The sequence below is a fragment of the Pyrus communis genome, chromosome 3, assembly GCF_963583255.1.
Source record: "Pyrus communis chromosome 3, drPyrComm1.1, whole genome shotgun sequence".
NCBI lineage: Eukaryota > Viridiplantae > Streptophyta > Magnoliopsida > Rosales > Rosaceae > Pyrus > Pyrus communis.
In genome coordinates this window covers 28777769-28792702 of record NC_084805.1, presented here as the reverse complement: position 1 = coordinate 28792702, position 14934 = coordinate 28777769, and the positions used below count along the sequence as shown (strand labels likewise).

At 32.3% G+C, this 14934-nt stretch overlaps 1 protein-coding gene across 3 annotated transcripts; it reads left to right on the top strand.

Moving 5' to 3' along the window:
• The first annotated feature begins 9501 nt into the window (after positions 1-9501).
• On the top strand, positions 9502-12512 carry LOC137729663 (transcription factor bHLH112-like). 3 transcript variants are annotated; one of them, XM_068468664.1, is made up of 7 exons: positions 9508-9989; positions 10113-10173; positions 10469-11105; positions 11190-11315; positions 11443-11508; positions 11632-11697; positions 11894-12512. In XM_068468664.1, the coding sequence occupies exons 1-7, from the start codon at positions 9824-9826 to the stop codon at positions 12095-12097; spliced, it is 1326 nt and encodes a 441-aa protein (XP_068324765.1). In that variant the 5' UTR covers positions 9508-9823; the 3' UTR covers positions 12098-12512. The 3 variants fall into 3 exon arrangements, with proteins under 3 accessions (XP_068324764.1, XP_068324763.1, XP_068324765.1); XM_068468663.1 differs by having other exon boundaries at positions 9502-10173; positions 11632-11691; XM_068468662.1 differs by having other exon boundaries at positions 9506-10173.
• Positions 12513-14934: the final 2422 nt, after the last annotated feature.

Below are 14934 nucleotides of genomic sequence, written 5' to 3'. Positions count from 1 at the left end.
TTTTTTGTTTTCATAGAAGTACAGGAACACAACAAAAACTATTTGTTTATAAGATTGGGTTTGTTTTTCTAGTTTATGTGTCTATTAAAAAAATGGTTATTATTCTGAACTTTTTTGGAGATGTTGATTCGGATTTATGACCTAATTTAAAGGTAAAAAAATAAGTCACACGAAATTAATACTAATAGCACTTTGTGTTGAAGATTTCAAATCTGAAAGGCAAAATTAACAGAACAAATTTCAATATATAATACTTGTCTATTTTTAAATAAATTGAGGTTTATTAGAATAAAATCTCACTCCTATTGGACTAATAATGATCAAGTTGAAGATAATATTTGTGTTGAATTATAGTGTATGCGATTTTACAATTCGTATAAAAAAGTCGCAGATCCATTTAGGACAAGGGTATCTCACATATATTGATTTAAATCAACTGGCAACATAAATGACAATGTTGTCTCGTCTTGTTCCCCATGCATAATTGTCTCTTAGCTGTTGTATATATATGTAACTCTCTTTGATATTTAGTACTTTTATATCATGATATTAAGTTGGAGGGCAAGTAACTTAACCATCCAACTTCTTTTGTTCTTTACTATCAAAATTGAATGATATTAAAATTGAATGGTACAGAAGCTTCAACTTTTACAAGTAACTTAACCATCCAACTTGTTCTATTCTTTACCAGCTGCGTACATAAAAAAGTATTAAATATTAAAGAGAGTTACATAGTTTGTCAAAAGTTTAGAGCAACCTGTATTATTTTGAATCTTCCTGTATTATTAGTTTAGAGCTACCTAATCTTGGATTAATTTTGTCAGCTCTCACGGTCATGCTTGTGATGTGGGTTACACAAAGTATACATAAAACATAGATTTGAGAAACCATGCATGACCTCAGATAAGGGACAAGAAAGAGGAAATCAAGAAGATCACTGTATTTTTGTTTTTTTTTTTTTTGTTGCTTTTGAAGAAAGAAAAGAGAGGAGAAAATTTTCATTCATTGTGCCAAAATATTTGATTAATGATTATGACATTAGCGAAAGAAACAGAGAAAGAAGGTCCAACCCAACTTTCAACTCCATTTTAATTACCATCATGAAACCAATAAAAATTACTTTGTTATGCAACTCTTTATATATTCCAAGTCCTTTGATCAATTACAAGAAAGTTGACTTGCTTAAGAATTTTATCTATTATGCACAATTAATGTATATCATACTTGCGAGAGGTCATCTATTGACCAACAGTTTGTAACCAGTCTTGTGAATTTAGAATATTCGGTATTATTTGTGAACATGTATTCGATTTAAAGATTATTTCTACTCATAAACACTTATGCTAGAATTTTTATTAGAAATACGTTGAATATTTTATTAAAATTCCTACTACTAATCTAAAAAACACTGAACCATATAGGATACATTTTGTCATTGTCATTTTGAGAAACCTAGGACACATCATTACAACCATCAAGAATGATGAGCTAAAGATATTGAAAGATTTGCGTGAAGAGCACGAGACAGAGCATGACACATAATTCAATCAATGTCCCAGTTAATTAAACACTTGTATATTTGTTAAGACTTAAGAAGTTCTCTTAATTAAATGTTTTAATAGATGTGGGACCTAATGATCGATGACCGAAGGAATGTTTTTGTATAACATGGGACAACCATGTCAACCTCATCACCCCACACGAAGGAGGGCCAAAGTAGACTAACTTGGTGACGTTTCATATTTAGGTCAACAAAGCTAATGATTAGTGACTTGTCGTTCTTTGGAATATTGGAGCCTCCTCTTTGGTGGAAAATGTATTGGAAATTAATTGAATTAGACTCCTGGAAGTCAATCTTGAGAGGGATGGCTATTGAGAGGGAACCAACTTTAACGAAAAATTTCCGATACTGTTTACTTTAACGAAAAATCACATTTTTACACTAAAAAATCAATTATGGTACTATTTACTTTACCCTTTATTTTGTCCTCATAAGTTTTTTTCATTAATTTTCCTTTTATTTTTGGGGGGAAAGAGAGAGAGAGAGAGAGAGAGAGAGAGAGAGAGAGTAGGTGAAGACTAAAAAGATTAGAACAAGTAGACACCAACAGCTGCTCGATCAATCAAGATGATAAATTAAAGAAGTAGGACTGCACGAAAAAGCAAAGTTTAGAGCTTTATTTTCGCACTTTAATCATTTTTCAATTGAACACGCATGCCTTATCCCCACAAATCAATACAATATGCTTAGTTGCTCACTAAGGTAAACATAATATATTATTGCCTGTCTATAAAAACCATTAACTGATACAATTCCCATTAAACTACTCTAACCACTGCAATTGCCTTGCTTTTCATATCACAATTAATTGAATTCTTTTTACGTAATAGTTGCAATAAAAACTGAGACCAACTTACAAGACACATCACGATTATATCGTTGTAATGCCGTTTTGTTCATCTTTTTCAAAGAACTATAGAATAGCAGGAACATTTAAATAAATTTGATTTTAAGAACATATGAACAAAACATATATTTATATTTTTATCGTTAGCAAGAAATGCCTCAGTAACGATATATCATTACTGTAGAAGTCCTCACAAAAATAAAAAACAAGAAGATAGGATAAATGCGAACAAGAGAAAATAAAAGAATGGACGGCTCTCACTTTGGTGCGTGCTTAACTTAGTTTGGGGTAGACTAAGGATGCATAGCTAGACAAACACGTTTGATTTACACTACAGATGGTCCACTACCTTAGATTGGACTTAAAAAACACATGGTCAACTGGTGACCACTCAAACTCGTTTTGTTTTGTTATTTTTATTTTATTTTATTTTATTTTATTTATAAAAAAAATTCATCATAGAATTTCTCAAAATTTTCCATGTTGTTTTTGTTTTGAAATACTTTGGATGCGGTCTCTAATCCTTCACATTATTTAATTAAAACCTTAATAGTATTCAAAGTTTGATCAAGGTCCCTTTACCTTGTACACCTCATTATATTACTATTAATATTAATATTTTTATAATTTTGACATTAATTATTTGATATTTTATGAGATTTATAATCCTATAAATTTAAAATCCCTTATTATAATACTATTAGAAACGGTTACAATAAAAAAAATTCAAACATTTTGATTGAATAAATGGATAAAAACTATGTAAAAATAAGAAATAATAAATGGCAAAAGAATGTATCCATAGTGTTAAAAAAAATTGGTACATTTCACATATAACAAAGTGGTACATTAATAAAGAAGAATGGGTACATTATAAATAAATTAGGGTACATATAAAAGATTAAAAATTATGAGTACAAATGAATTTTTAAAAATATAGGCGCTAAAAGAAATTAATACATTGGTACAAAATAAAACTAAAAAGAAAATACTACAAATTAAAAAAAAAATGTTGCAAATTAAAAGTTGGTATAAACTAAAAATATAAATATATGATACAAAGTTTAGGCATAAAACATAAATATACCATATGTAATTTTTCTATAATTGATTAAATATATAATGTCATGTGACGGTATACACATGAGTACAAACACAAATAAAACTTTAAAAAATATGGGCACAAAAAGAAACTAATATATGGGTACAAATTAAAAATGAAAAGAAAATTGGTACAAATTAAAGAATGTTTGCAAATTAAAAATAGGTACAAACTAAAAATAAAAATATATGATAAAAAATTTAGCCATAAATATAAATATACTAATTGTAACATTTTTAACACTAAAGGAGTATATTTAAAAATAAAAATATTTTATTATTCGAATAATTAATGATGTTATTAATACTCAAAAACTTTGATCAAAAATTCAAAATGAATAGGATTTTAATCAATGGACTGATGGAGTAATAAAAAGAGAATGTGAATCTAATTTTCCTTTTTGTTTTTCTTGTTAATACCATTTTGATTAGGCATGCCACGTGATCCCGTACGTGGTACTATTCCAAGGCCGCTACTCTTACTACATGTGAGTTCTTTTTGTGCACACCTCAAGACTTGCTCCGCATGACGTCACTAATTTTATTTATTTTTATATTTAATATGTATGTTTAGAAAAGATAGAAATAAAATTAATTGTCATACTGTCAACCTACATCTCAATCATTAAAAGTGGACTAATTTAATGGCTAGAGACTTGTAAAGTTTTATTTATATTTAACTAGCATATGGGCACACACAAAGTGTGAGAAAATTTTTTATTTTTGTTTTTGAAATAGAAGGAGAGAGGAAGAGAGTGATAGAGAATGTGGGAGTAGAATTTTTTTTTTTTTAATTAGAGATATGTTAGGATTACATGTATGTGAGGCTTTGAAAAAAAACAACAAAATTTGGTTGTGTGAAATTACATTTCTGCCTCATATTTCTTATTCATATTCTGTTTTAATTAGAGGGTTAAACTGGTAATTTCATAAGATTTTGGTTGAAAATGAGTGTTTTATTAATTAGTAGAGATTAGTATTTTTAGGAACATAGAAATAAAATTAATTGCCATATTGTCAACCTACATCTCAAACATTAAAAATGGACTAATCTAATAGCTAGAGACGTGTCACAAATTGTGTAAAAAAAATGATCTCACTGATCCGCCCCCATATATATTATATTTATTTTGAAAATTATTATTATTATTAATATCCAAAAGAAAATGGAAAATTCAAAAATATTACAATAATTAAATAAAAAAAAAGATAATTTCGTATATATAATTGCATAGTCGATGCCAATATTCAATAGTAAATGATCATCAGTGCTAGCTAGGGTTAAATAATCACTTTCATATTATTGCATATGTGAGAATATTGAGGATAATACACGTATTATGATTTTAATACACTTATGTATTTGTAGGAATAACTGAGTACTTCTCTTTTTTTTTTTTTTTTTTTTTTTTTTTTTTTTTGAACAAATTGAGTGCTTCTTTTTATCTTTGAGAATTGAGATAACCCAAATAGTACACGCGCCTTAATCCGAATTTAATGGGTAGGTGGTTTCTTCTTAAAGCTAACAAATATATAATTTGTGCAATGATCGTAATTAATTGCATAACATAATAATTAATGGATTAGTATTAAGCAATTAATTATAAGAACATTCACTCACTACTATGGTCTGTTGGTATTCCTCTTCACTTGGAAGCGAGAAGTCTTAGGTTCGAATCTCGTGGATGGCGAATTCGATACTAAATTAGGTTGCCTATTGTGTGGCTTAGCTGAACTCTTTCTCCCCGTAATGTAAAATATCGAGGTACTAAAAAAAAAAAAAAAATTATAAGAACAAAATATGAACAAACCATTCGGGGTCTGGTAGGGAGTCACAGGGCGTGACATGAGCATGAGGGTCCAAGGTAGTCGGTTTTTATTATTGAGGGAGGAACATTTCTGTATGCACAAAAATACAAGTAGAAGATCCAATTAGAGTTGGATCGCTGTGACCTAATTTTCTTTTAAATCAAGACAAAAAAGAAAGCGAGTATAACGTGTCTTACTCTCAATTGCAAAGCCGACACTTCTCCTATCCCATGCCATTAGGGTAATCGCCTCAAATTATAAGAGAAAGGATTTTTAATCCAACATCTTGTGCCACAAAAATAAAACATAAGAAAGCAAACGTCGACTAGTGGTCAAAATTCTTGTTTTTTTTTGAGAGATTGTCATGGTACATTTTTGGTGGTTTCGTGAAGGTATTGGTCATTATAATATTTTTTTGCGGAATTATTGACTATCATTATTAGCGTAAAATTGGCTTATCAACGGGATTGGCATTATCTTTGGTTGAAAAGTGATTTTACTAGTGCTCTTGTTTGTCCTCGTTCAAAGGATTTTTTTTTTCATCCTTGGCCTCTTCGCACTCAATATTATACTTGCTTGGATTGAATTCAGGAGATGATTTTTTGGTGCTCACACCATTTATTGAAAAGGGAATGTAGTTGCCAACAAATTCGATGCATGGGCTTGTCTTCTTCAACCATGGTTTGGCATGACTCCCCTCTACTGGCGGTCTATGCTTCTTTACATTTGGATTTTCTTGGTTTGTTTGGTTTTCGATTTTTAGATTAATGTGCATCCCCGGTTTACAGGTTTGTCCTCCTTCATGATGTGTGTTTCTCCTCTTTTTTTTTTTCTTCCTAACCTATTCCTTTTGGTGCTTTGCAACTTATTTTGTAGGTTTAGACCTTTTAGATTTTTGTTTAGAGGGGTTTAGGCTTTACTCTCCCCCCCTGTATTTTTATTTTTCTCTTAAGAGAGGTCAGGTTTATGTCACTCTTTTCTTATATTTTTCACTTTACTTGTTCTTCTTGTATTATTGAGGGGTAAAATTATATACCTATGTGACTAGATATAACTTCTTTTTTTATGATTCAATAAAATTGCTCTTGAACTGTCGATGTTTTTCTAGTAATAAAAATGTTATATGTAAATGTACATACTTTTTATGGCAAAACATGATTTTCTATTGATTTTGAATTTTCTCCACAGAATGGGGACTTGGGGAGTATAGTTTTATTTAAAATCCCATTAATATAAGCAAATACAAATTGCAATTTTTAAGCTAAAAAACTTAACAACCAACTTGAAAACACATTATCACATTAATGTTAGAAACTTCAACCAAAAACTGAAAATCAATAAGGATTTAGTTGAAGAACATTGATAGCTAGAGACCACATCCAAATTTCATGATTAAACTAAAACCATTCATTCATTCAAAAAAAAAAAAAAAAACCTAAAACTATTCATGGTAAAATGTTAGAACGTTAACATACATATGAACATTAACGTTCTAAAATGTTAGAAGGTTTTATCTTTATATTCATAGTTGTTTGTTCAAATATTCTCTCTTCCAATATCGCTTAGTGCTCTCAAAATTATATCTGACCTCCTAATTAAGTCACATTTCTAATTATCCAGTGGGAGACCATGGTTTTTCTTCTATTTTCCCCTCCATATATTTTGCAGGAATACCACGTTTTGGATATAAAGTATTGAATAAACAAAGTAATCATACCTAGTTGTATGCCGCCCATGATTTGGTTATGAGGATGGGAGCTGGGCTACGTGGTTGATTTTTTTTTTTTTTTTTTTTGAACAAATGATATTATCTACATTAAGGAAGAGAGAGAGAGCTTTACTTTATAATGAATTAGTAATAATGTAATTCAAAATCGTCTTTAGCGAGAATCGAACGTAAGATCTCACAGTGGGCTACGTCGTCGTGTTAGCTGCGAGAAATGATCATTTGAAGGAAAACCCCGTCTCTCAATTCTCAGGGCTATTTGACGGTTGTTGAGCTCAGCCAAGCTTGAGAGGCCCCAGCGTCGACGCACGCGTGCCTGCCCCAATGGGTCCCCGGTTGACTCATTTTGCTTCTCAAAGGACATAGGTCATAAGCATGCTTAACCAGTTAATTAACTAATCCAAATCAAACAAGAAGTCATACCTTTAATTTACTTGAATCAATTTTTTCTGCTGGTTAGTTCGATCAGATCTTGCTGTATCCTCTTTTTCTTTTTATAAGTGCTTTTAATCGATTTTTTTGTTTATTAGAGAAGATTGAGTAATAGCTTAACCTAAATAAAACCAATTACATAAACTATTAACCATTTTAGTAGTCAACCATTAATTTTTTATATTAATAGATATGAATATTAGGTAGTGGTCCATTGTATTAAGATGTACCATCAAATTTGAAAAAAGAAAGCAGAAGAAAGAAAAATTAGGTTGTTGTCCATCATAACTAGCTAATATTATTTTGTAAAGGAAATTTGAAAACAAAAACAATGAAACTATGTGTATATACACAAATTGGGATGACTAATACACATTTTTGTATCATTTCATTTAAGAAAACAAATTGTATTACACACGTGGACCGTTGTATGATCAGTATAATCAGTGTGTCAAAGCAGATTTGTTAAAAATTCCTACCATAATTATTAAGGACAGCTGCTGCAGAAACTCATGGATCTGACCTAACACTCCTTTTGAGTTCTATGAATAATTGCAGTCAACCATTTTCTTATTATTTTTAACATACATAGTCACTAACATCTGAACGAAATGTCAAAAATTATGGGCTGTAAGATTGCGTTTGGCTTAGTTGAGAATGAAAACTCATACCTGCACGTTTGCCCTAATTGACCGCCATCAAGAATATTCATTCATTCTATATATAAAATGTGGTCCTTGCTAGTCAGTTTTAGTTTAAAAGCCCAAGTGTTTCTTTCTACTTGTACTGTACATATGATGGTCAGCCCCAAATTCTATGCTCTTCTTACTTGAATTTTCAAAGGGATCGAAATATCAGACTTCAATTGCGTGGAAAATTGGAGCAGCAGCTTGTCAAGTCAACCGCGCTTACTGAATTAATCACCACTCGCTGACTTTAAAGAGTAGCTAGTTAGTGTTAGAGCTAGCCATCTTCTTCCGTAACTTACCAAGTGTCTACTTGCTGGCTTAAAATTCTTACCCTTTTGATCTTTTGTTAGATAAGGATGCATGATTGATTTCGGTATATTTGGTGGTTACGTAAACTTCTGATTGAACGTTGTTGGGGCTGTTTAAAACAGAGTTAAAATGACAAATTTACCATCGAAGTTTAAGCGATAAGACTGATGATGATTTGATCTAATGATATTCAATGCTTCAGAATAGGAAAATAGATTTGATAAAAAGGAGCCATATTTTAATGATTTCATACCATGAAAAATATGAAATGATTTTTTAAAATAAGCATATACAACACCATTTTCTTCCACAAAGCGTTAGGCAAATATGGTGTATTGCACAAATTACAGTAGCTAGGTTTGCTTTGTCCATCTTAGTTTTTTTCTAACTTGAATAGTTTGAGATATTCTGATATTATTCTCAAGGCTCTTTTATATATTTTGAATTTAGTTGAGCAATAAGCTACTCATCATCATACATTGAGGTTGCTACATTAAAATTGTTGAGGATCAAATAATATATGAAGACTCTGAACTGAAAAGTGAGCGTCACTCACCCCTGCGAATTGCGATGTCGTAGGGTTGGAAATTCAGAACATAGAAGCGTAACCTAATAACCGATAATCATTTATACGCAGTCCATCTAGTCCCCATGGGTCCTAATCTTGAAGATTTTATACTAGGACTTGGACTTTTCCATTATTATTCTAAGACCCTGATCAAATTTCAACCGTCTGATTTCAACAAAGACAATTTAAAAAGAAGTAAGTTATTCTTCCAAAACAGTGAGGTGGCGGTCAGATCAAACACCATCATCATCATCATCCCTTTATTCACAAGCATCACCATAAGAATTTTCCACACAAAAATAATATAAAATAACATAGAATATAAAATAACTATTAAAAACCGAAAAGAAAGAGATGAAGCATAAAAAATATATGGATAGGCTATAATAAACTATAATAAATAATAATAATTTCAAAGCTAAAAGAAAACGCAAAGAAAATTCGATTCGGAATGCTCTCTCTCATTTGTCCAATCATCTCCCTTAAAAAAATGTCAACCGGATTCCCGTAAAATAAATTGCAACTACTATATCCGTACCCACCCTACGGGCTACGGCCCTAACTGTTTGATATATAGAGTTGTAAATTGCAACTTTGCAAAGCTCGCAAGACAATATTTCATATTTCCTTATTGTGCTATATATAGCTTATAGCCTCCCTCTCGCTTATATGGTGAATACTTCTACTTCGTGAGACCCAAATACAAAGAGGCAAATTAAGAGCAAGGGATATATTTATTAACAAAGGTTGAAGTATTATTACTTTTGAGCTGAATAATACTATGGCGGAGGAGTTTCAGGCCGGGATTTGTGGCGGCAACTCATGGTGGAATTCATCGAGACACGTGCTGGCGGCGTCTCCGTGTTCTATGGGTTTTAATGATCATATGGGGGGCTTCGGCTACCCCAACGACATGGTGGACATCAAGGCAACAAGGTCTTCCTGCGGTGAGATTAATAACTCGGTTTCTGATGATCATGACGATGGTGATCATAGTAAATCTATTGCTAATTTTGATCAATATCAAGATGTTCAAAAGCCTGATCATGATCCCACCTTGCAAATGCTAGGTTTTGGTCTTCCGTCATCGTTATCTTCAACACCCTCAGATTTTAACCAAGCTTTGCTCGTGTAAGTTCTTTTGATTCATTTGCCAGCTAATTAAATAGCTACTTCTCTAAATTAGTTGAAACCCAGGCATGAAAATCCTTGATTATATTAATCTGGAAGAAGAAGGAGCTTCAGAAGAGAGAAAGAGCAAGAACACGACAGCAAAAGAAGAAGATAAAATCTCTTTGTATTTCTTTAGTCTTAGTTGTATTATTGATTTAGAAAAAGAGACTAATTTGATATAAAGATCTCTTTGTAGTCTTAGTTGTATCATTGATTTAGAAAAAGAGACTAATTTGATATGATCTTCTTGCAGTAGTCGCAGTAGTAGCGGAAGAGGTGAGAGCACTTTTCATAATCCTATGCTCCAAGAAGATATGGGTTTGAATACCAAGTTGAACACCGCCGCCCTAGGTGATGAAGAATCGTCTTCTATCATAAATGGTTTCAAGCCCATGAATCAAGATTTCTCTTTAGACCAATTAGGTTCACCATCATCTTCTGGCTTTCCTATAAGCTCATCATCATCAGCTGCTAATTCTTATGGCTTCTCCTCAGCCTTAATGTTGCAAACTCTATTTGATTCTGTACCAGTACCTCAAACCCAACCCCAGCAATCACTTTTCAACAACAATCACTTTTCAAATGATTTGTTCTTATCACCTTCTCCTACTAGTAATTGTTGGCCGCCGAGATACTCTCCAAACAGTTGCCTAAGACCCTCGTCGCTTCCAAAGCAGTTACAACCTGGTGGCAACGGAGGCAGCGGCTTGCACTTTTCCAATAACATTAACACACCCTTCTGGAATGCCCCCGCTCCCGCGGCTTTAAATCAAGACAATACTGTTCGATCTAGTAATGATCTTTTTTCCTCCTCACAAGCACAGTACACAACACCTTCTCCGTCACCGTTTCACGAAAAGAAACCCAATTCCAACAACTTTACCACCAAGGTAATTCATGAAATTTACAGTTTACCTATTCAGCATATATGACAAAAGGGTTTGAGGCTAATGATTCAGATGTTGAAATTTTAGGCCAATACTAATGAAGATGTTCAAGACTCAAGCTCATCCGTTGTAAAGAAAAGTAGCAGCAGCGCCTGTGAACCTGTATTCAAAAGAGCTCGAATTGAAACACCTTCACCCTTACCGACTTTTAAGGTACAACACACACATGTCTAATCAAGCTTTTGGCAGCAGCCATCGATTGATCAGCTAGCAAGCTTTTTCTTTCTCAAAGTGATTTTTAAAGTTTTAATTAAAGCTTGATTAATTTGTTATTGATTAGGTTCGGAAAGAGAAGCTTGGGGACCGGATCACTGCTCTCCAGCAATTGGTTTCACCTTTCGGAAAGGTGAAGTTTTGTTGTTTTCTTCTTTACTTTTTCGAGAAAAAAAATACTTTACTAATTTGCTAGATAAAGGAATTCATCTAACTTACCTTGAATCCTTTTTGTTCTTTTCTTTTTCTTTTTCAGACTGATACAGCTTCTGTCCTCCACGAAGCTATTGAGTACATCAAATTCCTCCACGATCAAGTCAGTGTATGTTCCTTTTAGTATGTTCCTTTTTTTTTTTAGTTTAGACTTGTTAAAATTAGGTAACCCTAGTTGCCTCTAGAAACAAAATAAGTAATTGGTTAAATTGTTTTCTGGTTTGTACTTAAAAAAGAAGTTAGACCCGAAATTCTTTATACAAGTCTGGTTCTGATGTAAGTTTTTTCTTTATGTAATATTTCAGGTTTTAAGTACTCCATATATGAAAAATGGAGCTCCCATGCAACATCAACAGGGTATTGATAAAATGAAGGAGGCCTCGGAAGGAGCAAAACAAGATCTACAAAGCCGAGGGCTGTGTTTGGTTCCAATTTCAAGCACATTCCCGGTTGCTAATGAGACCACCGCTGATTTTTGGACACCAACATTCGGAGCAACTTTCAGGTGATCGGCAGAGAAGAGCTGATGGAGCCAAGGCCTAATATATATATGGTGCATGCCGGGCCAACTGCTAGCTGAGGAAGCGATTAATTATTAGCTAGTGACCATTTCTTTATAATTATGTAAAACCCTAATTATTATTAGGTGGGTTTGGAACAGGAACAGGTGCTAAATTTAGCGGACGTTGACAATATATTAGGGTTTAGAGATATTAAGTTGTTGACAAGAGCTGAATTTAGCAGATGGGGTGTGAAGAGCTGCCTTTTGTTCCTGTTCATGTACGTTGAGGGTTGGCACCAACACCTTCAGAGAAGAGAAAAATAAAAATTAAAGCGATCTTTATTGTAGTTAATTGATTTATATATTGTATATATTGTTGATTGTTGTAAGAACAGGAGAGAAAGATGAGGGTGTGGAGATTATTTGATTGGCGTTTTCACTTTTTGAATTCGTTTATTATATGTTTGGAATGTGGTAGTGGGAAGTCAGAGGTCGGCCCACTGTTCCTGCTTTTAGGGTTTGTGGTGAATCTGGTCATGACTCATGAGAAAGAGAGGGCGAGAGTGACAGAAAGATGTGCATGCGCGAGTACATGTCTTTGCGCGTGTAAAACCAACAACCCTTATGTTTTATCCTTCAATATTTCTTCCTATGGAAATGGCCACGCAAATTATAAGATTCGCCCATTAAACATATATCACGAACTGAAGAATCCTTATGGATAGATGGATAGGGTATTGAATTTCTACCTATGCGTCGTTCCAGGTTCGAAATTTTCTTTTTCCTCTATTAATGTAATAGTCTTATACCCTGGCATTACTATATGTTTTATCCTTCATTTTCTTCCTATGGAAATGGCCACGCAAGTATAAGGTTCGTCCATTAAACATATAAAAAGAACTGAAAAATCCTTATGGATAGATGGATAGGAAGTTTCATACGTCCTAGGTTAGAAATTCTCCTCCCTATGGAAATGTAATAGTCTTAAACCTAGCATTATTATATGTTTTATCCTTTAATTTCCTCCTATGGAAATGGCCACGCAATTATAAGGTTCGTCGATTAAACATGTAACAAGAACTAAAGAATTCTTATAGATAAGGTGTTGGATTTCTCCCTCTGTGTCCCAAGTTCGAAATTCCATTCTCCCTATATTAATCTAATAGTCTTAAACCTTCCCCTTCTGCTTAATAATAGCTTTTTTATTTTTATTTTTTTTATTATTATTATTATTTTTTGTAAAGAAGAATATGTATTATAGAAAAATTAGCTGAAATAATCAATTTATAAATTCTAATAATTGAAATATAAAAAAAAAAATTCATATTTGACTGATATGTTTTTAACAATAGATAATGTTAAGAATGAATCCCACATACTTATAATTAAGTTAGGCTATTCCTCATATTGCTAATTGGTTTTATAGTGGAATCTCAACTTTTTTTTTATAGTATCAAGGCAAGTTGTCACATGTCTGAAGCCAACGACCACACGTGCCCAACATCACACAGTTCGTGTTGTCCACATGTTAGGCTTGAAAATTTGCCACATGTGAGAGGGCGTGTTGAAAATGAGTCTCACAATGATGAGAGGAGGGACCTTGCATGAGCTTATGAATAAGTTGGCTACTCCCCATATTGTAAATTGGTTTGTGGTGGAAGCTTAATTTTTCTTCAGATATGATGTTTATGTTTAATTCATTGGTAGTGCTAGGGGGAATATCTATTTAAATCAGTTTATGTAAAGCATATGACGTGGTTACTAATGATTGTGTTATTATTTAAGTGTTGATTAACGTGCTTAATTCATATTGGTGACACATCACATGGTTAATTTGCAAATGGGGTTTAAAAATTATTCTACCTATCAGTACTCTTAATTCATATGTATTATATGATCTATAAGTTGTCAATATTTGATTTTGATGAGTTTAGAAATTAAAATTTATAGAATAATTATTTCAGTCAATTTCCCTATATTATATATATTTATGTTTGTGAAGAAGTAAATTACGTTATCGTAATTTGAGTCATCAATTATTTGCTTGGCAATATAAACGTATGTCTGGTAAAATAACACAGAATTCGGATTTTCTTTGTGTGGATCTCAAGAATCCTTGAATCATATATGTTCATCGTACATTGTGTGATCAGAAATTATTTAAATTTTTTTATTTAATATTGAACACAAACGATACCTAATTAACAAAAACTGATTGTACGATGTACGATAAACGAATACGATTCAAGAATTCTCAGGATCCTCACAAAGAGGATCCGGAGAGGAATCCTGTTGGGTTATCACCTATAGTGTTGATTATCTTTTAACTTCTACGATTCCATGATCTACATAATATTATCCTTGGTGGCAACTAGCTAGAAGTCTACAACCAGCTCTGTTTAATTTAATGGCCGGATCATTTTCCTAGGGATTTTAGATATCATGTGATTGTGACCGTTCATTGTACATCGTGCGGTCATAAATCATTTCAAATTTTTAAAATTAAATATAAATAGTACCTAATGAAAACCGATCGCATGATGTACAATGAAAGGTCACGATCGCACGGATCCTTTTCCTAATTTAATTACTCATTTTGCTTTTTTGTGTTTGTTTATAGGCTAATGCTAGGGAGATTAAATTTGAAGACAAAATTATGAGTTTCCAATATGAATGAGCACGCTTATCAACATTTAAATATGCCAATCATCAATTTCTACGTCTTTTAGTTTCACAATTTTTTTTTATAAATTTAATCTCCCTAACATTATCTTTATTTATATAGAATGAGAATCCTCTTTGTGAGGATCCTGAAGATCTTCCAATCACATCCGTTCATCGTAT